The sequence below is a fragment of the Prinia subflava genome, chromosome 1 (genome assembly GCF_021018805.1).
Source record: "Prinia subflava isolate CZ2003 ecotype Zambia chromosome 1, Cam_Psub_1.2, whole genome shotgun sequence".
In the NCBI taxonomy this organism is placed as follows: Eukaryota; Metazoa; Chordata; class Aves; order Passeriformes; family Cisticolidae; genus Prinia; species Prinia subflava.
Window position 1 is genome coordinate 137097715 of NC_086247.1, and position 25227 is coordinate 137122941.

Genomic DNA, 25227 nt, shown 5'->3' on the forward strand with positions numbered 1-25227 from the left:
GTACAAGTCTGTTGGAATGAGGCAGTGGAGAGCCTGCGCTGTTCTGGGGATGAAGTGGGGGGCTTTTCTGGGAAGTGGGTCACAAGTCCCATGTCCTTAGTGATGTTTTGCAGAATGAGAGATGAAAGGATAGAGAGGGGAGAGCAGTAACAGAAAACATAGTAGTAAGGTAAATTTACAAGCTTCTGTGCTATAATATTGTTATTCTGGAATTGTGAACCCCAGAAACCGCGAGCATCATTTTTTGTAAATATGAAACAAAATCTGATGTCTTTAAAGTGCAGTTTAATGAAGCTACTAACCAAAAATTGTCTCTCTTAATCTGTAAGTTGTTTCCTCTTCCACTGTGAACTGTATAACATCTACATGTTACCAGCTAAGATCTATGGATGTGAGAAAGGACTTGGTTCCTCCTTATTTGTCCTGGCAGTAACTTCACTGGTCTCCAGGATTTTTCTAGTGGATAGAAGTGATAACTGGTGCCACATCTTCAAGTTATTTCAAAATGAGAGTTAAAAAGTAATGATAGAGGGTGGGTGTCTGTGTGCACACGCCTGTGTCACATTAAGGCTGGCAGGTCTTTGGTGCTATTTCTGTAGTGGCTTCCAATAAAAATGGATTTGCTCTTTCAGATGGAAAGTAAACTTGACATTTTGTTCAGTCTTGAGTCAAACTCTTCCAAGCATCCTATTGTCTGCTGAGGTTTATATGTCTGCAGTGTACTGCTACCAGATGCTGTTTCACCATTTCTGAGAGCTCTGAAAAGAAGAGGAACATTTCTATAATTAATAATGGAAAACAATTTCACTTTTAATTTTAATGATGTCAGAAAAGATCCAGTCCATCCTGCTTTGTGAATCAGCTCCTGGCAGCTGCTGAATAATAGAGAGAAAGCTCCAATTTGCTTTCTCTTCAGATGATGTACCACATTACTTGTTATTCATTAAGCCCTGTTTTCACGCACATTCATTAAATAGAATTGGTGAGTGGTGGGTACTGTACTGCCTGAAGGCCACTTTGATTCCTGAGTTTTAGTGTTGCTCTTCTGCCACTGTATACCTGCCAGTGCTTGAGGAAGAAATAACTACAGCGCAAGTAAACTTGCTCAATGTCCTGACATTCTCCATGATTCCTAGGAAATTGACTTCTAAATTTACAGTCATGCGTGTTTCAAATAGTGTTATCAGTAGTTACCCTGCCAGGAGAAGGAATACAAAGTTCCACGGTCTCTGGTTCCAGAGGCTGATGCTTTGCTTTAGCTTCGTGCTGCAAGCTGAAACATCATCGTGCATCTCTGTGGTGTGGCCATCTGCTGTTTGGGTTAGCAGGGAACTCATTTTGGAACTGGGCAATCTGTCCCAAGGTTTGGGACCTTGGCTCAAAAACAGGGCATTGCTAAACCAAGGGAAAAAAACAGTGTACCGAACAAATTGAAAAAAAGTATATTTTATCCTGCCAGCCTACATTTCAACTTAACCATCATTTTGGAATATGTTGTGTTATACATCTCTGAAGACTGATTAAATGTGGCTGCACTCCTGTGGTAAAGATGAGTTGTGCTACAGATTCATACAAGAAGGAAGCTGTTCTGGTTGGAGCTCTCACAATGCAGGAATCTGTACTTCATATTTATACAAGAAGAAAGCTGTCCTGCTTAAAGATCACACAAAAGAGGAGGACTGCTACCAAGAATTTAAGTCACCTTGGCACACTTTTGAGTCTGGACTGTTCCCTGGATTCCCTGGCACAACAATGTCCCCAAACCCCAAAACTGCAGGGCTCTGGGGCCAGTTAAGCTGTGTGTGATGTGCTCCAGCAGACCTCCACTTAGAATTCCTGTGGGTGTGAGAGGACTCTGTGACACAGGGACTCCCTGTTGAAGACAGCACAAGGGAATATTTCCATTCCTGTGGATATCTGGCCACAACCCTTATTCTTAGTCTGAATGCTCTTTACAGGGCTGTGTGAAAGCTCATGTGAGATTGTGACCTTCAGAGAACAGCTTTATAGTGTGTGACTTTTCTAATATTAAATGGAGGAAGGTTGCAGCCTTGTATGAATGAGGAGCTCAGCTAGGGCAAGAAAGGGCAGCCAAGCAGAGCAGGGAAAAGTGTCTTTTAATCACCAGGGCACAGGAATATCCTTGTTGGAATAAGTGCAAACCTGAAGGAAAAATAATGATGGGCAGAGAGGAGCATCATTAAATACCAAAAGCAGCCATTTAGAATGAAACTTCTAAAGAATTTACATTCATGGCCAAACCCTCCAGCTCCAGAAGGCAATGGAGGAGTGAGATATGAGTCATCAAGGCTACATTGGCTTTGGAAAAAAATAACAATCTAGATTTGAAATAAATGAAGCAGAAGAATAGAGGAAATATTTTCAAGGTGTCTGTCTAGAGTATGGTGGCTTCATATATGGGGCTTGATCACCAACCCTCTGGTTAGCTTAGACCTAGACATGAGGACTTGCCTATGGAACAGTTACTACTCAAAATTAAGACATTTTTCATCAAATCTGATAAAGATTGCAGGAAAAAGGCAAGTATTCAAAGCAAAAAGCAGGATTTCTTCTTCCTGGCTGATCTCTGAGGTGTCCTGGATGAGAAGCAGTAAGCAACTAGACAAATATTAATTTAGCAAATATATTGCTGTTTCTTATTAGGTTGTTATAACATTTTGTTTCTGATTTGTTGCCCAGAAGTGTAACTGTCTTGCCCAAAGCATTTTTGAAAACTCCTGTGCTTGCCTAGTGCTGAAGAAGAGGTGGAATGAGCTATCAAATAGCTCATATTGTGAGCTATTTAAGCAAATAGTGGGTGCTCTGTTTTCATGGTGCTAGTGGGACATGCAGCACCTCTGGGACTTGCTTGTGGGACTTGTGCTTCATAGTGATGACTGTGCAGCTCCAGGCTGTGGAGATCAGTGGGAAGCTGTTCTGTGGAGTAGTGGGATTTGGAGAGGATTTTTTCCTGACAGCAACAATATGGTGCTTCTTGTCACTGTGGGATTGAAAGCAATCAAGAAGAATCTGTAATTTAACAGACTCACATCATGGTTAAACCCAGAAACTGTGCTCTGAACTAAAGTTCTGAGGGACATTCCAACCCTGAGGCTGACAAGTAGAAAATCTCAGAATCTGATAGTATCTTGTAAGTAAGATTAACTTGCCTGTTGAGTTGACATGTTGTCAAACTGTAGAGGCTGCAGTGTCCAGAATGAAGCAAAATTAATGAAAGGATATTGATGAAGTTGTGGACAGAGCAAGTGCTCTGCTGCAAGACTTGACTGTCTTTTCAAACTAAAGAAATACACATTTAAAATGCATGCTGCTGATGAACAGAACATAGCTGAGTGTTTAGTTTTACCAATGACCACCAAATAGAGAGAAAGATTTATGTAACTGACTATGTCAGACTCTGTTTTGTGGTAGAAGATGCGGTGTCTTCATTTAAGTACTAACGAGGTGGGAATTTTCCTTAAATTTCTGTCTAATCAATATCAATATAAAAGGGTAAGAATGCTGTAACATTGAGCAAATCTATTAAAATTTGAGCCTCTATGTAGCTGTCTTCTCAACCATGTTTCACACAAAATCCTCAGGTAGAATTTCAATCAAAAAATGTTTTGTAACTGGGAACATAATTTAATCAACTTCACCCAGCTGGACTCAACTCAAGACTTCTGGCAGCCTTGAGTAGTCAAAACCTCTGGAAAAATAGAGTAAGTCCTAAAGATGGGCCGAATACCATGTTTGGAATTAGGCAGTAAGTCCAGAAAGTAACTGTGGGCTGGGAAAACAGACACAAACTGTTGCAGATCTTTTCAATGTGATTATCTATGTCTTGCTAGTGTGTGGAATCAGCCTAAAAATCATATTTTACGAATAAAGAAGTAATTACATGAATGATTGCTAGGGAATGCGGTAGAAATGACAGATACATCTGCTGGCTAGAAAATGTTGGTTTAGCAATGTTGTCCATGTTAACTTATTAAAATGTCATGCACCATTTTCCACCATTTTATTCCCCTCTTTGAATTATGAGTCTAATTTACCTACTGATTATAGTAGGTATTTGTTAGCTGTTGGATGAACCATAGGAATTTCTCCCCTTTCCTGTGGCAGGGCCAGCAGGCTGTCCATGCTGGAAGCACTTCAGCAGTCAGACTCTTTCCAAAGAATGGTGCAGTGTCCTGGATGTTTGGCTGTGCCCTTCTGTGAGATGAGCTGTGCAATTCCTGTGCATCCCCACCCCCTGTTACTCTTTCCTATCCTGAATCAGTTTTCTGTGCTTCAGCACCACAATTGTCTTCATGAGTTACTGGGTTGGATTGTCTACTCTGGTATTTCCTATTGGCCTTCAGAATAAAATGTGGACGTCTAGTTTTAAAACTGTAAATAAATATTTTTAATAAAGTTTATAAATGTACAGAATGGATTTCAGAAGGGAACTAGTTTGCATTGTCATAGGGCCACTAATTGCATTTATTGGCAGAGATGGGCCAACTGAAAATTTGGTTAAAAATTGGACATTGATAAGTAGTACAAAGTTAGGGGTTTCTGCATTTCTTAAAACACTGCGTCTTTGGTGGAGATAGGAATAGATGCGGCCTTCCTCCCTGCCCCCTCCCCAAATGATTTCAGAAATGACTCACATTCTTGCAGATATTGGCAAGCTTTCTTAATCCCCTGTCTCACTGTGTGGCTCATCTTCCAGGCAAACTTTGCAAGGGTTGCTGCCAAGCTACAGATGAATGCAGGAGTAGCTGGCAGAACCAGACATTCACAGGTGAAGGACCTCTGTGTGTTCTGGCATATTACTTGACAGCTTCTGGAAGGTCTTCTGCTTATAGTGTTTGATATTTCCAGTATTGCCCATGTGTAGAGCCTGCAATTACACTAGTGATAGGAAGAAAGAGTTAGAGAGTATGAAGAGAATTCTCTCTTAGTTAAGACACTGGAGAAGTGAACTAACCTTTGCTCTAAATGAAGTTTAGAGTGCTAATGATGAAAAATGTCTTAACTCATCTTCAAAGTCAAGGATATCTGGCCCTGAGAAAGTGCCTTTGAATTAATTACACTGCATTATTTAATGGCTATAAAATTCTCAGTCCCTTTGGTGTCTGTTAACAGGTTCCCCTGTAATTGCAGTGCAGTTTTCTAGGAGAGGAGACATTGCAATTTTTTTGTTTAGTATGTTAACCAGAAGCGAAGTTTGATGTGTTGTAAAATGATATTCAGGTTATCTATGTCAATTCCATACTATCAAATAAAGAGATTTTTATTTTTAAAGTAGTCTGATTGTAGATTGCACAGGTATTTTCAGCAGTAATGACAAAATCTGTCTTAAAAAATATCGTTGCTGAGAACCTATGAGTGTCCAAGCTACCCATCCTCTGAAAGCTGCTATCACTGTTGTACTTTGATCTGTCTGTAAAGGATCCTGACTGATGGAAGCTTAGTTTGTAAGTTGACCATGGGTTCTCCATGGGTATGACAACAGCTGTTGATGAGTTTTCTGCTCCTTAGCTCCACCATAGCCCCCATGTAACCTGCTTTCAAACACTGCTGAATTAAACTTATTCCCCTTTCACCATCTTCCAAGAAGCTACAATGATTTGTACATATTTCTGATCTCCTCTCTTCATTTCTTTGCAAAATGCTCTACTTCCACCATTATTTTTTCTTTTCACTAGCACTTGCATGTTTGTAGTTTGTCCACCAAAGACTGATAACATCATCATCATTGAAGTGGAGAACCAGAAGGGAGTCAGTCCTGTGTGTCATCAAGCATACAGCCTGATCACCAAACTGAGACACATTTCAAAAGAAGTTAATTAATTAAAGGCTCTACAGTCCCTTATATTTAGTGAATGACATTAACTGTTCTGTTCATAGTTTGTCAGTAGTCATGTGTCACTTATCATTATTTGTGTGAATGAGCTGAGGCTCGTTTCCATCACTATTTATTCTCATCCTCTGCTTAACAAAATCAGAATAATGAAAAATCAAATTAAAAAGCACTGAAGAATTTTTAGCAAAGCATCGAACTATAAAGAAAAATATGTCCTGACAGCTACCTTTGCTCTAAGCTGAATCAGATCATCTGTTGCTGTGCTTTGACTGATTGAGATTTAAACAAACCAATGTTATTGTAAGTCTCTTGTTGCTGGAAAACGTGTTTTTAAGTTGAATATAAAAAGTAATTAACTCCACCAAAGCATTCAGAAAGGAGGAAAAGAGCTACAGGGACCTAAGTAACCCTGCAATAAAAGTATAGAGTGGCCAACTCGGTTCTGTCTCTGTGAAGCAAAGTGTTGTGTTTGAAAAGAAAAGTTAATGAATAGTGTGGTTGGCAAGCTGGCTGCCTCCCAAGCAGGCAAGCAGGACCTGCCAGGTGATGCACAAGGTCTTGGATGCGTGGATGTGCTCACTGCTCGCTTGTGAGGCTGCAAACACACTAACACAACACTCTGGTCTTGAAGGGTAAATGAAGTGAGAAAAGACAATGGGTAAAGCCTTTTCAATGGCAGAGCTGTCACTGACTTAGGCAAAGAGACTTTGGTTTTTATTGTCTTTAAAAAAAATTATTTTTATTTAATATTTTTGTTGTTGTTGGGGAGGTGTGTTTTGTTTTGCCCTTTTTTTTTTTTTTTTTAAGAGTAAGTGTATTTGACTTGAGTGATACACAGTATCAGAAAAATCCTCCTGGGTTTTTGCAGGACACCAACCTGCTCCAGCTGCTATGGTGTGCTATCCTATGCATTGCATTTTCTAGAAATACCTTATTTGTTGCCCCTAAACAGAGCAAAGAAACATGGGCTTACTTGTATTATCTTTGTTAAGCTTTATCTATCATGTCATTGCTCTTACTACATCCTTTGAACAAGGAGTTGACTTTAGAAAAGGGAGCCATTCTTGTTGCTGTATGCATGTGGAAATACAGATTTTTGAAAGCTGCTCTTTGAAAATCTTGAGTACCCAACTCAAGACTGGCTGTATTTTTAGTATTTTTTCCTTATTCTTTCTTTTTTTCCCTTAATTCATAAAATTACTGGTTTCCCCCCTCTGCTCCAGAATGCTACAGTATGGATTTGTTTAGTCCTTTATCTAAATTTCTAAATTACATGTGGGACATGATGCCACATGTTTTCTCTTGAACTACTTGTTTGTTTTTGCCCTGTTCTCCCCTTCTGGATGTCTCACCTGCTTTGTGTGTCTGCTGAATACTTTGTCACTTGGTTTCTGGCTAATCACATCTGATGGAGGGCTTTGTCTCTCTTGTGCCAGAAGATTTGGCTCAGACTTTGTCAGCAATTGCACATGTTATTTGGAGGGTTTATTTTCTTTCCAACAGAGATAATCTTTATCGCATTAGATTTTACTGACTTTGTCCTTTACAACAAGCAGCATAAAATTAAACCAATAGAGACTTTTGGAAAACTGGTTTAGATGTTGTGTTTAAATGTATTAGAGTCTTGTGTTGATTCAAGAGTATTTGTTAATAAATAATCTCATTATAATATTCATGGAATATCTAAGGCTTTTTTGAGCTGAACATATGATTTAACGCTTACTATAAAAAGCTTGGGAGTCATTACATTATACTAATACTGTAAAGCTAAAAATGTAATAGCAGGGAACAGACAGTGAAATACATGCTCTCTGTGAATTATACAGACACCTATTACTCTCTTTAGCAAACAGGATGATAAATCTGGTCTTAATTGTAACCAAGCCATCTATAAGGACTGGAAGTTAAAGTGATACAAATTCCATTTAGGAGTGTGGTGTCCTGAAGGGCATTTGGGTGAAGGATCACTCAATAGCCACCAGCACCTTTCACTATTTGCCTCTACAGTGGCTGCTGGCACATAGGAGGTGTGATACAACCCTAAATGGATCTTCTGATCCAACCTGAGGTAGCTGCTTTTATGAATTGATTAAAGTGTAATTGTTTTAAAAGCAGATGACTACTGATGAGGCAACAACACTCAGGAATATGGTGGGTTTATTTGCAGAGCTGTGCTTTCATGTTTATAATGAAATTTGAAACCAGGTCAGTTTTATGCTTCCTTTTTTTTTTTTCTGTTTTTTTGCTTATGTGGAAGCAGATATTTTTCACACATCTGCTTTTATTCAATGCTAAGTTCTATATGGATCAAATCTTAAGTAACTTAGCAGCAGATGAATATTTTACTGGCTGTGTCTACAGAGCCTGTTGTGCTCCTGAGGGTCTGAAGCCCATGGCCAGTGCAGTGGCTGAGCTAGAACAGCTAGAACTGAGCCCAGGCTTTGCAAGGCTTGGGCTCAGTCTGCCACTGGGGCCACTGGAACCAGGTGCCACTTGTCAGGACAAGGACAAAAGCTGCCTGCTTGTGCCTGCTATGTGTCGTGTAGAGTCACCTACAGACAGCCAGGAAAAGTCTTTACCTATAAATAAATATAACAAACAAATCTGGACTTCATTTGCTAAACTCCTTTTGTACAGCAGAAACCAGTTTATTTATTACCTTTTTTCACCTTAGTATTTGTTGCCATTAACCAATAAAATATTATCTGGTAAATCTTTTGTAAAAAGTGTGAATGTTTTTTCTTTCCTGAGATAGTTTTTTTCCCAGTTTTGGCCTCATTTAGTGGTTTATCCTACCTAGGTGCTGCAACTTCTTTAAAAATGTTAGGCTGTAAATAGTTCTGTTTCCATGCAATGTTGAGCACAGTGAAATTTCAGAGTTTGAAATTGTATCTAGAGGGATCTAGGCTTCTTTCTCTCCTTCTCCCCATCCCACCTGTCAACATGATATTCTGATCCCTATTACGCCTTTGCCTGGGATCATGTGGACTGCAAAAAACAACTTGATGGTGGTTTTTGAGCTGTATAACAGCTGCCAAATTCTGGAGAATGTCCTAAACCAATGAAAAATAACAGCATTTGAAGTATTTCATCCATTTTCAAGTTCTAGACTGGTCAGTGACAATAAAATAAAAATTACAGGTTTTTGTTTGGTGTGAATATTGGATGTTTGTGAAAGAGTCATCAGTAAAGCATTTGTTTTAATGCAGAACAGATTCATGAGCCTGCAGCATAATCGATGTAAACAATTCTCATAAATTCTATAAGTTTCATATTTCATAGTAGATTCTATAAATTTGTTCAGTGGCGAAGGATTATGAATACAGTACTGGGGATGCAGCAGAATTCACATAATACAGTAGGAGCTACTCTTTTCTTCTTTTTCTTCAAAACGAAAACGCAGTCTCTACAGCAGCGTGTACCTTCATCCTGCAAAGCAAGAAGCCAGAACACAGAAGAGGTTTTTTTTCTCTGAAAAATTCTTTTTACTACTTTAACTACCTTTCTGTGCCTGGTTAAGGAGGTTTGGCTGTCATTGGACTTGCACACACTCTCATCCCACTTCAATTTGTCCTGTCCTCCACCCTCTCAACAGTCACATTTCTGCAGGGTGAAGATAAAGTGTGAAAAAAAAATAGTTTGGGGCCTTCTCTTTCCTTTTCTTTTTTCTTCTTTCATGCTTCTACAAAGGCTGAATAAATTTTCAACGTTCTTGCATACCAGTTTCCTACTTACTAGTTGTTTTCCAGTAGCACCCGTGGCCTGCACTGCCATCAGATTGGCAAATGGTGCAAGAAGAAATGATGCCACCTGGGGAACTGAGGCAAAGAAAAGCAACGTGGCTTCCTTACATCAGGCAGAATTATGTCACAAAGCTGAAATTTGAGTTAGTAAGAAACTCCTAGCTTCTTTTTCCTGACATTTTGTAGAGTGTCTACAGTGCAGACTGTCCTCTCTTGGTGTACATTTGATATTTTTATACACAGGTATTTCTTACTGAATTCTGTCCTCTGCATCTTCCTCCCAGTCACAGACAGTTAGATACTGAAGCATATCCTAAAGACACAAACAAGTGAAAAATATGAACGTGAGAGGACAGAGGCTGTTTTAGTTAAACCATTCAATTGGTCACTGAGGAACTGCTAATGTGTAGTTCATATTCATGGTACACCTACAGGTACACCTATACTCATGGGAAAGGCATCTGGTCTAGTAATCTACTTTCTTCTGATGAAATGAAATAAACTGTACTGGGAATCATCATTCTACAACTGTTTCTACCTTTATGTTGCTAGACTGTTTCTTCCCTCTGTACTCAGCAAAGTCCATTTGACGTATAGAAATGGTCTGACAGTAGATGTTCTGTCATGGTAATAAATTTGCTTTGGCTGACCTGATGTCAAAACTAAGCAAGAGTGAAGCTGAATTTAAACAACACTTGATTCACATATTGCTACCTTACAGTATATTTTAAAGGTATGGGGCTCCTGTTGGCATAGGATTTTTTCTCTTTCACCCTGGTCAGATTTATCTCTGCAGCCATTTTATCTAACAAGTAGTTTTGTTTTTCTTAGCTGGGCTAGCCCCACGTTGTGAGGGCACTGGCATGTGCTGCCAGCAGAAGGCTGGGGCTTGGCTGCAGGTGTTCATCTTCTTCTTCAGCTGTGGTGTGAACTCCAGCTGTCTGAAACCCACCTGCTGTGCTGGGGAAAAGTGCTGGAAACCCTTCAGGAAAAAACCACAGCTGTCTAATGTCCTGCCTAGATACAATGTGCTAGAGTCAAATTTGTCACTCGGTCAGTTTATCAGTGGGACAGGCTTGATTATAGCTGTCTCTGCTGTTTGTTGGAGATGAACAACAAGGCAAAAAAACCCTGGAGTGATATATGACTATGGGAAAAGCTGCTGAGAAAATACTGTCAGTCTGGAAGGAGTGCCTGTTTGTTCTTAGAAGTCTGCGCAGAGTATCTTGTAATGTTTTTATGCTTGAATATACATCTGAGTATACAGTTGTGTGATCATCTGCATGACTTTTCTTTTTTTCCTTTCTCACAGTGCATGCCAATTAAAGGCCTTGGGTTTGTGCTTGGAGCCTACAAATGTATTTGCAAGGCTGGATTCTATCATCCCAACATCTTCTCAGTGAACAGCTTTCAGAGTAAGTGCCTTTGCTTGAGTTAAAAAAAAAAGAAAACAGAGCTAGCATTAATAATGCAGGGCTGCGTTTTATCCTCGTCAGGGTTATACAGTAAAATCCCAGTGGTTTGCAACTCTTGGATTATATAATCACTTAAGGAGCTCTAGCCCTCTGGTTTGTCATTCATGATACTCTGGAGGATCCTGTAAAACATACCCACTTGAAGAATATTTGATTTGTAAATAAATTAAAAAACATGAAAAGAAGCCTTGCTAAGGGGAAATAGAGATTTCTGGCATCTGTGCTCATGCACAAGTATTCTGGAAATTAATCTACTCATTTTCTGTTTAGCCAGAGGAAATGAGAATGCCCTAGCCTCTGGCTTTGTGCGGGCTTTAATTGTTTCCGTTTTACTCCATTTGCAAAAGAGAATTCAAAGGAGCATCCGAACTCTAATACATGCTGATGAAGTAATAGAGATGCTTCAAGCCTGGGAGCATGTTTGGCTGGATATATGGATAACATACATCCTACACATACCCAGGACACACATTGTATGGTTCTTAGACTGAATTGACCAGAACAGGGCAGAACTTGGTTGATGCTCATCAGGAAAAATAGACAAACTGTATGGCCAAAGCTGATGTCTGTTACTGTCATCTTGTGACCAAATCTCTGTATGGATTTTGTGCTGAAATTGTTGCAGTTGTACTGGTAGAGCTCAGGCTGCAGTCACAGGTGCAAAGCTGCTGCTTGGAGGTGTAACAGGGCATCCTTCTCTACCTCCTGCTTTCAGGTTCATCTCATGCCCAATTTCTTTACACCATCCTTTAGCCAGAGGTTCGTGACATCAGCGCTCGCTGTGAGATCAGTTGGTGTGAGATATCCAGGGAATGGCACTGGGTGACTTTCACTTGGTCCAGGACTGTGTGTATTATCTCCTGCCTTGTGTGAAAACAGCTGCTTCTGTTCCCCAGAGAACCTCTGTTACCTCTAGTACTAATCCTCACTTAATACATACACACAAACACACACACACATATATAGGGGATATCATGTCTCCTGTACATATTTGTAGAATAAATAGCACAGTTTGTTCAACAGTTTATCTGCTGAATGTTTTCCTTGTCTTTTCATATTGTAAAGTGCTGCAGAAGACAGCCTTGTGATAGTGCTGTTTCTCTGGACCGTGTGAATCTGTTGCTAGAATAAGGAGGATGTTTGGTCCTTCCTGAAGTGCAGAGAGTTCTGGCTGAGTTAGGATTTAATTCCTTGAGAGAGCATATAAAGAAAACTTCATACCAAATGCCATAGAACACACACCAAAAATGTGGCTAGAGGTCATAACAACACTGATCATTAGGAATGAGATTAACTTTATTTCATATCAGCTGTGCAAAATATATATGCTTGGGATGTATTAGTCACCTTGGTTTCAACTGCAGTCAGCATCAAGAGCATGGCTTCCCTGGAGGGTGATTTGTCTTTAGATGGAAAAAGCAATACCTCCATCATTTCTGCATTTGCTATAGAATAAGGTCTTAAAATGGCTCTTTAGCTCCTAATAAAGTGAAATTTGTCTCAAGGAAGTTTGTAAATGCTGATTGTAGGATGTAGGGGGCACGTTTGATTTGAGCCTTTGTTGCTGTGAGGTAACATGAGTTTTGAAACAGTAATGAGGAACTTTTAAAATTATCCAGATGCAGCTCCATCTGCCAAGTTGTACAGATGATTTCAAAAAGTGAAAAGTGAGACTGGAAATGACTAAAGTAATGAGAAAAGCCAGTGGTTCAAAGGAAACTTGGCTCTGTCACATAGCTGCATTCTGTAAAAGGAAAAGAAGAGAAAAAATGACATGGCTAAAATGGCTGTAGTGTGTATTTGGTGGTTTAAAATGATGTTAACATAGGAATTCTAGACACGAATTCTGCAAGCAGTTTTGACAGAAGCTGTCTGACCTGGAGATCTCTTTGTGGAGCTAGGTTGGTGAAATCTGATGATAAAAGAGATGAAACTGAATAGGAATGCTAATCATTTAAAAAGTATTCCTAGTGGAAGAAAATATAGAGGTAGCAAAGATTTCCGGGTCTCAAGATATCAGAAAGGAGATAGATAGAAAAAAAAGTCAAGCTTTGTACTTCACTCATTTGAAGAATTGGATTTTGCTGTGTCTTGAAATGATGCTGGGATTTCTCAATGATGCTGGACTCTGCACCGTGGCAAGATATGGATAACTACAGTTGCACATTGTGTCTGAAGTGTCCAGCTTTTGAGTGGGGGAAAGGCTCTGCTTTCAGCCTAGATGAATGTTTTGGTTTGAGTCTGAAAGATAACTGTATAATATGGCTTTGCAGAGATGTTGAACACTCTACACACTTTACTGGTGGGTTCTGTGGGAACCTGCGACGTGACGTAAACAGTGTCCTGTGTAGGAAAGATTCTGCAGATCTGTTGCTTTTCTGTCTTCAAACAGCACAGTGTTGCTGCTCCCAGGTAGGCTGCACATGTTGCAGGTTCCCAAAGAGTGTGTGGGACAGGGACACAGCTGGAATTCAGACTGTTCCCTTACTGAATAAGAAACCAGGTGGGAGGGCATTTCTCTCCCAAGTCTGTGTTCGTTCTTCAGAACTGACAGTGCCAAAATATGTAAAAACTTTCTGTTTTTTCTGTATGTGTTAATGACAACCTTGGGTACTAGAAGGGGAGAAAGTTATTGCCATACTTCCAGGATGTCTTTTGAGGTTGGAAATTGATTTTAGAAAAAATCACATTTCACATACCCAAGTTTTATTAACTTGTAAGTGGTTGACTACATGGTTATGCACTTTCTCCTAATGGCTCATTTTTAGGTAGCACTGTCAATATAGGTATAATAGACTAACTGATGATCGCTTATATTTTCACATTTCTGTAACACCCTTCTCCAAGGCACTTCTGTTCTCTGCCTCATAGGGTAATCAAGTTTGCACTGAAAAATCTTCAGCAGAACAACAGTGCTTTGTTCAGCCTTGAAGTTGGCTCTTTATAATGCATCATCCATATACTGCAGAAATTCTCAGCTCTTGCCGTTTGGATGTGGAACCTGCCCTGCTTGCACCAGAAGTGGCTCTTTTGTTTGAATATGGGACTGTCCTGTCTCTAACACTACCATGATCACATCAAAATTTCCAAGAGGAAACAGGTTCCAGTTCAACAGGAATTCTCATTTTTTACCCTTACCCTTTGGCTTTGGTTCTTCAACAGAATCACCACGTGCAGATCTTTGCACATATGAAGGTTCTCACTGACTTCAGTGATCCCTTTCTGGGATGAGGCTTATGACCATGGCTGATGGCCAGGTTTTGGTGCCCAGAGGTCCAGTTACATTCTCACCAAGTTACTGCAACATTGCTGATGCAGCTGTAGTGTTCCTGATTTACCCTATTACAGAACAGGAGCAGAATCAGTCCTTTGTTCTGCTCAGTGCACAGCATGCACTGTGCTCTGTGTGTTCATGTGCTGAGTTCTGACTGGAGTGCAGGATGATTTGGTTTGGGATGAGGCAGTCCCTGCCCTGGCTCTCAGCAGCCTGTGGTGCCATTCTTACTTTGCAGGAATATCTCAGCTGCCAGTGTTACAGCTGCTGAGGCATCCCTTGCGTGGCAAAGTGTCCTTAGGAGAACCAAGGTTGATGAAGAGCTACCCTCAGGAGAACATTTCAGAAACAGATGGGCCAATCAGACAGAAAAATAAGACTGGGATAGAACAGAGAAGAGCCAGGAAAAATATGGTAGAGTGGAAATAGCTGAAACATTTAAGTGTTTTGGTTTATTTTTATTATACTTCATGTAATTTGTGTCCCTATTCCTACTTTTAACCTACTTTACTTGTTCTTTTCTCCTTCCTTTTTATCCTTTTTATTTTTTGGTTACTACATTTTATTCTGTTCTTCTTTCTTTTTTTACACCTTCCTTATTTCCAGTTTTAACTCCTGCAGCACAGTGTTGCTTCCATCTCTCTTGTGACAGTGCTGAAACTGCTGCTGCCTTACACAGAGCAGAAATAACTTCTTGTCCATCTACCTTACTAGTGTCTAGAATATTTTGTCATCTTTTGAGGAGGAAAAACTGTTTTTACTCACTGTGGGAGACATGTAATCCCAAATAACTGCTGAGATAGGACAAGGCACAATGAAACATCTAACAGTTCTGTTAGAGGCCCTCCAGGCTTGGCTTGGACTGTCTGTGTCTTGAATTGATGTTACATTGACTTTGATGAGGGGACAGGACCAGACAAAAAGGGCAGAAATGTTTAACTATCCATTGGCCAGCTGTACCTTGAGACATATTGTCAGAGCAACGGCATGGATGGACAAGATCCCTGTCAATGCTACATATAATGAACAATTCTTTCCCAAGAAATTATTTTAGAGGGTTTGAAAAAAGTTCTTTCTTCTTGTCAAGGAGAAAAAAAAGTATAAATAATAATTAAAAAAGGGAATTGTTAATTGTTCCTCATTGCATCGTGGAAAATTTAATGTAGATCTAATTTTTTAGATCTTTCTTTTATTAGCTATAAGTAAGAATCACACAGAATCACAGAATCCAGTAGGTTGGAAAAGACCTCTAAGATCACCAAGTCCAACCTGTGAGCAATCCCCACCTTGTTAACTAGACCAGAGCACTGAGTGCCACATCGTGTTGTTATTCAGACACCTCCAACTCCATTTGATAATCAAAAGACATTCACAGAAAAATCAGTCCTGGCTGGCAGTGCAGACAGTGCAAAAGATGTGCATCAGTGATCTTCCTTTGTGTACAACTGACAAAATCATAGAAGCAATTGGCTGGAAAAAACCTCTGAGGTCATTGAGTCTTCCCTATGACCAAACACTGCCATAGACTAGAGCATGGCATGGAATGCTGTGTCCAGTCTTTCCTTAAACTCCTCCAGGGATGGTGACTCCACCACCTCCCTGTGCAGCCCATCCCAATCTCTAAACATGACACCAGACATTCTAAACAAAAGCTTGCTGTTGTGTTATGAAGTCATATCTGTGGGGTATTTACTTCAACATGCAACTGTTTATTTAACTTTTATCCCTGTCGCATGTGATGAGCATCCATGTGAAGACATTCCCTTATATGATTCAGATAAGAAACTGCTTGATAAAGTGGAATATAGTGTATTTACAATGACTTTCAATGTTGAACATATCAGAAATAAAGTAAGTGCATCAAGTTTAAGATCATGATAAATTATCGAGCCATATTCATATAATATTTGTGACAAGTAGTCTCATAACTGGGGATGTTGAATTATATTTTTTGTCTATATAAGTATACTGCAAATAATTTATTTAGTTGATACAATAAAAATGTATTCACAAATGACTTATGGAGCTCAGAAATGTGAGATTTTAAAGGGCTAATTGAAGGGCAGCTATAGAAATGATAAAGGAACAGATATGTGGTGGAAAAACAGGCTGACGAGCATAAATATTGACGAAATGATGTGGAAGACTTGGGCAGAAGGGAATGCACGCTGGGTTTGGATGTGGAGATGGGAGGTGGGAGACTGTGACTTCTGTCTCTGACAGAGGACAATGTGGATCTGTTGCTGGAGCTGCAGTTAAGGAAGCAGGGATCTGATGTTAGATTTGGAGAAGGTGGTTTCTGTTAAAACTCTTGGAATGATAATGAGCTGAAGTCCATGGGTGTGTGTCTAAAGAGAAGTTCCAGTCCTAGAATATCTTAAACATTAGTGTTCCTTAGAGCTTCTCCATCTGCATGGTATGGCCAAGCATGGTTATTTTCCAAGATTTCCATTCTTGCCTCACACAGTCTGGGTCAAAAGAGCACAAGATCTCTTCTTGCTGACTCCTTGTATCTAAAAATCTGACTTGAAACATGAGTCAGCACTACTCTGCTATATTCAGATTTCCAACATATTAGTTTAGAATAAAGCTCCAAGGAGAAATTCACAATCTGCATGAGAAATACCATCCTGTTTTCTCCTCATTCTGGGAGTGGGAGTGAAGCATCCTACACTGAGGACAAGGAGTGTGGCCTCTGTCCCTTTCCCAGGCTTTGCCTGGCAGCAGATGTGTGCTCATGCACATTTGGATGTAGATTTGAGAAATCAAGAGGTAATTACCCTTGTAGATAACCTTCTGCTTCAATTGTTTCAAGCTAAAATCTGAAGAGAGTTGCATAAGCCTACGTGTATGTGCAGCATAGATGTAATAGGTTGTCTCTTGAAGGATTCAGCAATGCATGATTTACTTTCACTGACAGAGAAGGAGAATGTTGATCAAAGACATTGGAGCAGTTCTCTAGCATTATGAAAAGTGAGAGGACTTATCACACATTATAACACACCATTGATTTGGCTTCAGCCACATTCTGTTGTTTTTGTGAGCTCCTAAGGCTATCTTGACTATAAAAAACATTTTCAACAAATCCATTTTTTTCCATTTATTTAACAATATTCTCTTTATTTTTGGCCCCCTTGCTCTTTCACCTTTTTACTCAATTCATGGCCTGCAGGGTAAGCGGCCTTACAGAGGTTTATGGGCAAGTGTCATGGATTAGAAAAATTAGGAATCCTGTGTGCACTTGTGATGGGTTCACATTGATGGATGAGATGTCAGTTCAAGAGTCATTGATTTTCCTAGACAAAATATTAACTTTCCTATAGGTTTTCTTCTTGGTGTGCTTCTGTGAATGATGGAAAACTATACTTAATCTAAGTGCACTGGTGTAGCTTTGGGGACAGAGCAGTGCAATCATGCAACAGCCTGTTGAATAAATGTTAATTAAGAAGGGTTTCATCTAATTTGAAGCTCATTAATTCACTAGATAGCATTTTTATAAAATTGAGGAACAATCTGAAATAGGATCAGTATTTGTGCTATGAACATTAGGTAGTTAATGGGTCTGCCCTTAATCTGTGTAAAATCCTTTCCTTATTCCTAAATATTTAATGTAATTTTTCCCCATTCAAAATTCTTCCTCATAGAATTTCCTGTGCAGGTGTAGCCCACTTGAAATATAACAGGAGAGCATTTGATGTTTAATAAGCTCACTTTGCCTCATTGGTCTGCGTTTTCTGAGTGTTACAAAGGATGGTTCAGAGAAAAGCAGCACTGGCCAAGCTATTTTGTAACCTATTGAGAGAGAAGGGGAGGGAAAGGAAACCCAGCAGAGGCCTGGTGATGAACTCCCCATCCCCTGCAACTGAAAGTGTCTCCCCTCGCTCTTCTGATGCTTTCAGAGAAGGATGCAGAAAATCGCTTTTCTGGTGGTGAATTGTCAGAAGAAGTCTACACCTGCCTACCCTGCAGAGAAGGATGTTCTTTCTGCACGGACGATACTCCCTGCTATGCACAGGAGGACAAGTACTTGCGGCTGGCCATCATCTCCTTCCAGACGCTCTGTATGCTGCTGGATTTCATCAGCATGCTGGTGGTCTACCATTTCCGCAAGGCCAAGGTAAACCCGCGTGTTTCACCGGGATGTGCCTCCTCTGTCTGTGGTACACACTCGTTTATCTCGGGTGTACAGCTTCCCAGTCTGAGAGTCAGTTCTCAGGCGAGGAGCGCAGCTCAAGGGGAGGATGGGATTTCCAAGAAGGAATGTTTTCCTAAATTGGTTATGTGGTTTTGGAAAAAAAAAAAAAGCTGAGCAATTTGTGTCTTCCAGTGAAATATGCTTGCATTTATAGATGCAAGTTTTCCCTGAGCAAAACTCAGGGAAACTGTTAAGTAATTTTGGAAAACCAGGCCAATTATTTATACACATATCTAAGGGGACATGGAGTTTTTAGAAACTTGGGATCTTGAAAGTCTCTGCATTACCACTACTGGGAACGATGTTTGTTTTCAATGTATTTGAGAGATTAGCTGGAAAATAATTATGGCAAAGAGAAACCTTTCTGAATAATTCTAGTTCCTAGAGAGTGTAAATATGATTCTATGGTTAAAGATTATTATTTTTTTCACTAAAGCATGAGTATACTATGGAGTGTCTGTAAATTGCTGATGCAGCATTTATGTACTGAGCTAATGAATTTTCTGCTTTTACCTCGCTGACAATCAGGTAACGTCTCTTGGAATCTCACTGTTGCCTCAATAAATGCAGAATATTCTCTGTAACTTCAAATTTGCTAAAAAGAAATTAACAGAAGCTGGCATATATTCACTACCTACATTTGGGAAACGTAGGTGTGCACACAGTATGCTACATTATTGAAATTAATAGCTTCATCCACTTTCTATAACTAGATAAGTATTTCCATTTTGGTTTTTGGAACACTTGATCCCACAGTCTTCCTGGTCCTGCAGTGTCTGTGTTACAAATGCGTGGCTCATTTTGAAAGACTTTAATATCCTGCCAGGAAATCACAGAATGGGCAATAACATTCTTTTTTTTTTTTTTTTCCCTCTTATGTTTTTGACAGTGTCCTTGTATTTAATGATATTATATTAAATGATTCAAATTACAGGCTTAATTGTATTCATAAAGTTTTTTGTTATGGAAAGTTTGTTGTCGGCATCTGTTTGGTTGTTTGACATTAACTTAGCAAAAGAACTTTATTCCACTTTTGTGAGGTTCTAATCTGGTAATGTTGCTCACTTTTAATGTCATAGACAACATCATGACAAGCATTTTTTGTGTGTGAAAACTATTTCTAGACTTACGAAGTCTATGCAAAGTGATATGCAGCTATTGCAGGCTGGGCTTAGCTTCTTTTTTACACACTGAAATATTGATTGTTTTATAGATAATATTTATGTTTTCTCACAAATAGGTTGAGCAACAGTTTTTACTCTTGCACTTGTACACTTGTGTTTGTTCTGGTACAGATAACTGCTAAAGTAAAAAGATATATCTTTATTAGACATAACACAGCAATCTTGTGTTTCACAGAACCTCCTAGTCATGAAAAGCACATTTTTACATTTGTGATGATTAGTCATTTCTCCAAAGTAGTCTATGAGTAAAAAAACACATGGAATCTGAATCTTTAATACCAAAACAATACTAAAGAGGCATATACACATCTTCGATTGTTTTGTAAGTGCTTTTCAGTCATCAGGAAAAAGCTTGTGCTTATTTTTTCCAGATTCCCTCTTACCATTAGAGATCAGGACATATGAATGAGTGAGAATCAGACATAAAGCATTCTTTTTCCCTGAAAGAAAAATGATGCCTTTGAGACATTGCAGTTCATTCAGCTGACCAGAGATGGATTCAGTTACAATTTTGGTACCATACAGGAAAGTTGACTTTTCTCTAAAAGATGTGTCTCACAAGGAAAATGGAAGGCAACACAAGACAAAAGAAATAATATGATGATTAAAAAACCTTTGCATTATGGTTGATGTTTTCAAGGAGTAGATAGATTTTTCATTGCTTTTCTTGTCATTCAGTTGAGTTTTTCTTGGATATTCCTTTAGTGTTCTTTATCTTGTTGGTACAGCATGAAAATGATCTTGTGTGTTTACCATGAAATGAGAAGTTGTATGAAGGGCAAATACTGAGAACAATGAGTATTTCCATAAGAAAAACTGCTGGTTACATTGGGAAATGACAGAAATTTGGAGTGAAGGAAGGAAACTAGTAGTTTACTATGTACTCTCTGCCAAGGAGATAAAGTCATGAAAATGAAAGAACACATATTGAAGTATATTCAAAATACCTGCCCTTTTGAGAATTTCCAACTGTTAGTGAAGCAAACCACAGTTAGGTTAGTATATATGTCTGTGATTAAAGTTGCTGTTTTAAACTGCTCATTTCCATTGTGCTGTGTGGGAGTCAGAGAAGAGCATTTCTTTGGAGTCTCTCCCACGTGTAGCACTACAATATTCAAATGGTTGCAAAAAATAGTTTTAAATGCAACATTTTAACAGAAAGAAGAGTGTACTGCTACTATATCAAGAAGCGAACTTCAAAGTGTTCAAGGGAGCAAAAGATGGGAGTTGAAAATAAAAAATGTTAAATTAAGGCCCTTTCAAGGCTGAAAGGAGTGAAGACAAGATATGTGGCATTTTGATCTGGCTGTTGATCTGTAAAATCAGAAGGTAAATGGGACCAGGTTACCTCCTTAGTAAAAGTGACTGCAGAAGACTTCTCAATGCTTGTACTTCATGGGGGCTCCCAGTAATTACTGCCTTTAAAAAACTAAGCTCCTGAAAAGTTAAGGTCTGCCAACAGAAAGCACTTTGGAAAGAAATACCCCAGGCACCTTGGCAGTGGTATTCTGAGTATAATTCACAAACAGAATGATAAGGTTCATAAGCATCCTTAAGCTTATAACAGAAGCAACAAGACATTTTTTGTCTAAAAAAAAAATCAAAATATCTGTAAGAGCAGATGCCGATTATAAGTATTTTAGGGAGGTGAAGAAATACGTCAGCTATTCAGATCACACTGGTTGCACTTCTTACGACCAAGCAGTACTTAAAATGGAAAATTGCCATTGGCCTAGTTTTGTCAACAGTGTGGAATATATGTGAGATCCAGGGCAGCTGCTAAAAGACCAGCCACAGGTAAAAGATGGAGTGCTGCACTGCCACAGAGCATTGCTATGAAAACAGAGACCTTTTGGACAGTTACTGCCGAAGTGTTACTGACAAAATGTGATGATACAACTTTCATTTTGACATGAACTTTATTACTGACTTAGGCTGTAATAATAGGACTCTACAGAGAATCGTGTAGATAGTAGCGGGAACTCACTCTACAGCTCGTGAGTTCCCGCTCAGGTCTTGACAAAATCAATGACAATAAATAGGCAAAGCCTATAGCAAGCCAGATAACTGGCTTTTAGAAACTGGGCTTCTCCTTAGAGGAACTTTTACAAGTTTCTGAAGTTTTAAGCCTCTTCTAGAACTTCTTAAGGTTCCTCTAAAGAATCATCTGCAGACTTCTGTCTAAAAAACTGCTGAACTATTTACTGTGTAATAAGTTTACAGTAATAGCAGTAGAGGAGCAATAGAAGATAGGATATGTGACATCTGTATTTATAAAGACTTTCTATAATAATGACAAGAATTAAAGATTATTAGGTCCAAATTACACACTTGCAAATTCGGAGTAATGGTAATAAAGAATAGAACTACTGGGTCCATGGGCAGGTGTGGGAAGTGGGCTTTTATGAAAATGCGATGCCCTACAAATGTATTTGTAGCTCTGGAAAGGAGGATAATGAGCATGTGGATATGAGTGTACTTCTTCCAAGGTCTGCCATCAAAAGCTGTCAAAATTTTGGTCTCATGGGGCTAGGTGAGCTGCACTATTAGTAGGTAACCAAGGGGTGGCAGAGGAAAACACAAGGTGCAAATAGGGTGTAAAATCATGTACAGCAGTGAGATGTTGATGTGCGAACATTCATGGCTCCTCTTAGGGTATCACTAGAGGGATTAAGGATCAGGGGGTCTCTCAAATGCTCAAGGCATCTCTCAAATGTTAAAAAAAATGAAGTAGTTGCATTACACAACTTTTAGTTGCTTTATGTCACTCATTGGCAAAGAATATCACAGATCCCGAAGTATAAAGCAATTCAAATAGGAAGGAATCATGGAGGATATTTCTCTCTATATATTTCTACATATGTTTCTATATTTCTAGAGTGTTTAAACACAGTTGTTTTGGTGAAAAATCTGGTGCTGCAAGGCCATAATTTTATTGTTGGAAACTTGGAGGCTAGATCAGGAAGGATCACTCTCAGCTTCTTTAATAATGAAGCACAAGCTGTGAAGTGAGGTAGGACAGTAGAGTTTAAATCAGAATCTTTTCTTCTCTTGGCAAAGAGTCATTAAGTTAGATTTCATGTCTGTTCCTGAAAACCTTGGAGTTACTCATGTAGACTTGTACATTTGATAGGTGACAAAACAAAATTCAGCTGTTTATCCAAAACACAGTTGATCCAAACTACTGGTGCCACTGACCCATCTGCAAAGTAGTGACTTCGAGCAGTGGGTGGAATTGGCCAAAAGAACAAAATGGAATGGCAAAAAGATACTGTGACAAAACTCTGATCAGTGCTGTGGAATTTGTTTGAGGCTTTGTCAAACACAGGTGAAAGTGACTCAGCAGCCCTGAGATCAGCTCAGCAGTAATGTTATTAAACTGCAAGAGTCATAACTGGGGAAAGTCACAGACAGAAAAGGTGGCCCATTGCCAAGAGAAGGAAGAATTCCAAAACGATAAGAACCAAAAGAATTTGGAAGAAGGCACAGGAGGAGTAGCAGAAGCTAAACCACCAGTGAAAAGCTTTGTAGGGAAAGACAGAAAAAGATGAAAAATATTACAGGTAAAGAGGAAATGCTACTGCTATAATGGGAAAAGACAAAGCATTTCAGCAGGAGACTAAATGGGGGAAATGTGCTGAACAGAGAGAAAAGAGGAGGAAATATTCATAGGTAATACAGAAGGGAAATCAGATGTGTGGATCACTTCAAAGAAATCTCTGCTGTGGACAGCCCTCATGCCAATCAGTAGTGAAAGCTGGAAGACGTGAACCTGGTATTGGCACAAGGTGTAAGAGACTCAAAAACTCAAGGGAGATAAAAATTTGTGAAATCAGAAATGCTGACAGCACCAGTTTAATGCCACTGAGGGAATTGTGTGATGAAGGCTGGGAAAAAGAAATCTTTCCTCATTAGTGAAAGTGTTTGAATTCTATTTTGACTGCTCTGACAGAGTGATTTTCCTGGATCTGACCTGGGAAGATGTTTTTTGCAGTGTCAGAGAAGTGAAGGGACACTGGATGCAAAACAAGGAAGAGGCTCAGTGCTGTTGATGGTCATGTTATGTGTCTTAGCAATGACAGAGGAGTCTGTCAAGGAACAGGCTCCTCTTATTTCCTTGGCTTTCAAAAGCTTTAACAGAGCTTGAGTATGAGAGGATTTTGCAAAACTTTCAGCCATACCAAGGCAGATTTTCATGGCTGTGTACAGAGGTGCAAAACTTTCTCCAAGCTGAACAACTAAGGAGCAAAACAGCTCAAGGTGATACTAGCAAACATCTTTATGTGCTGTGGCATTGTTATTGATTTAATAATGCAAACATTACTACAAAAAACATCTCCAAAAAGTATGAGGCTAAGCTAACAAAAGTAGATGGCTTGTCAAGGACAGAAATCATGGATATGAAAATGAATACTCTCAAAAATGAGAAGCTGAACAGTAATTTTGTAAGAAAAAGCATCCACACTATAAGAGAATTCATCTATGTGTGCAGTGCTGTATGGACCAAGGGAGAGCTCAAACAGGGAGTGACCAACTGCAGCATTGATTGCATGCAGTGTAAGGGTAGCAAAGCTACTGGAGAGAAACTGAACATTTAAATAACTATGAATAAAAAACAGATTTTTTTTTTTTTTTTTTTTTTTTTTTTTTTTTTTTTTTTTTTTTTTGTAATTTCATACTTAACATAGGGCTAGAAATCTACCAGAGTCTTAAAGAGAAAACCAGCTGCATTGTTATAATGCTTTTGTAAAAGTACTGGACTGTGGAAGGACATTACCTGCAAAGAACCTAAAAGGCTCATCAGTTACCAGGCTGTGTTTTTAAATGAATTGGAGAGGAGAGCTGAAAGTAGCTGACCTTTGCATAGCAGCCCACCACCTCAAACAGGCAGCTCTCGGGTAGGATACAGCTGCTGTGAAGAATTGTAAGTGCCTCTAGAAATGCCAAGAACTTTTATCAGCAAAGAGAACAGGGAAGTTGGTCTCAGCCATGGAGTGGAAGAGACTAATTGCTACTTTGTGATGAGGGAGAGATGAGAATGTGCTGCCAGCCTTGACTCATGCTAGACCTTTTCAGACGGGTCTTGTTTGCTGGGAATTCTCATTCAGATCAATGCTAAAGGCTTCAGAGTTGCTGCACTGGAGCCAAACTGCTTTGCCCTTATCTCACTACCTTGTGCTGCCAGGTTCTGAAAACGGGAACAGAGAGCGAGCAGGGGATCTGGTCTTTCCAACGTCCTGATGCACCTATGGCCAGTTATCTCTGGATTTAAATGCAACATGTCAAGGTAAAATTGGTAGCAGTGAGCACGCTTGGAAAAAGTTGTTTTCAGCTCTGAAAAATAATGGAAAAATGCTTAGAGTTCAACGAAGTAATTTGAAATGGTATTTTCATATGACATTAACAGTGCTGAAGGACTGTGATAGAGCCCATTGGAATGAAGGGCTTTCCCCTGTTCAAGACCATTTCCAATCGCAAATTTAGGAAAATTTTAACTAAATG

The 25227-nt window shown here is 39.3% G+C and overlaps 1 protein-coding gene across 2 annotated transcripts in view; it reads left to right on the forward strand.

Moving 5' to 3' along the window:
• GPR158 (G protein-coupled receptor 158) overlaps positions 1-25227 on the forward strand; it is a 192391-nt gene that overhangs the window by 69493 nt on the left and 97671 nt on the right. For both annotated transcript variants that reach the window (XM_063413999.1, XM_063414006.1), the window contains exons 3-4: positions 10910-11012; positions 18246-18463. In XM_063413999.1, the coding sequence (XP_063270069.1) occupies positions 10910-11012; positions 18246-18463 (321 nt within the window). The remainder of the gene's footprint in view (positions 1-10909; positions 11013-18245; positions 18464-25227) is intronic.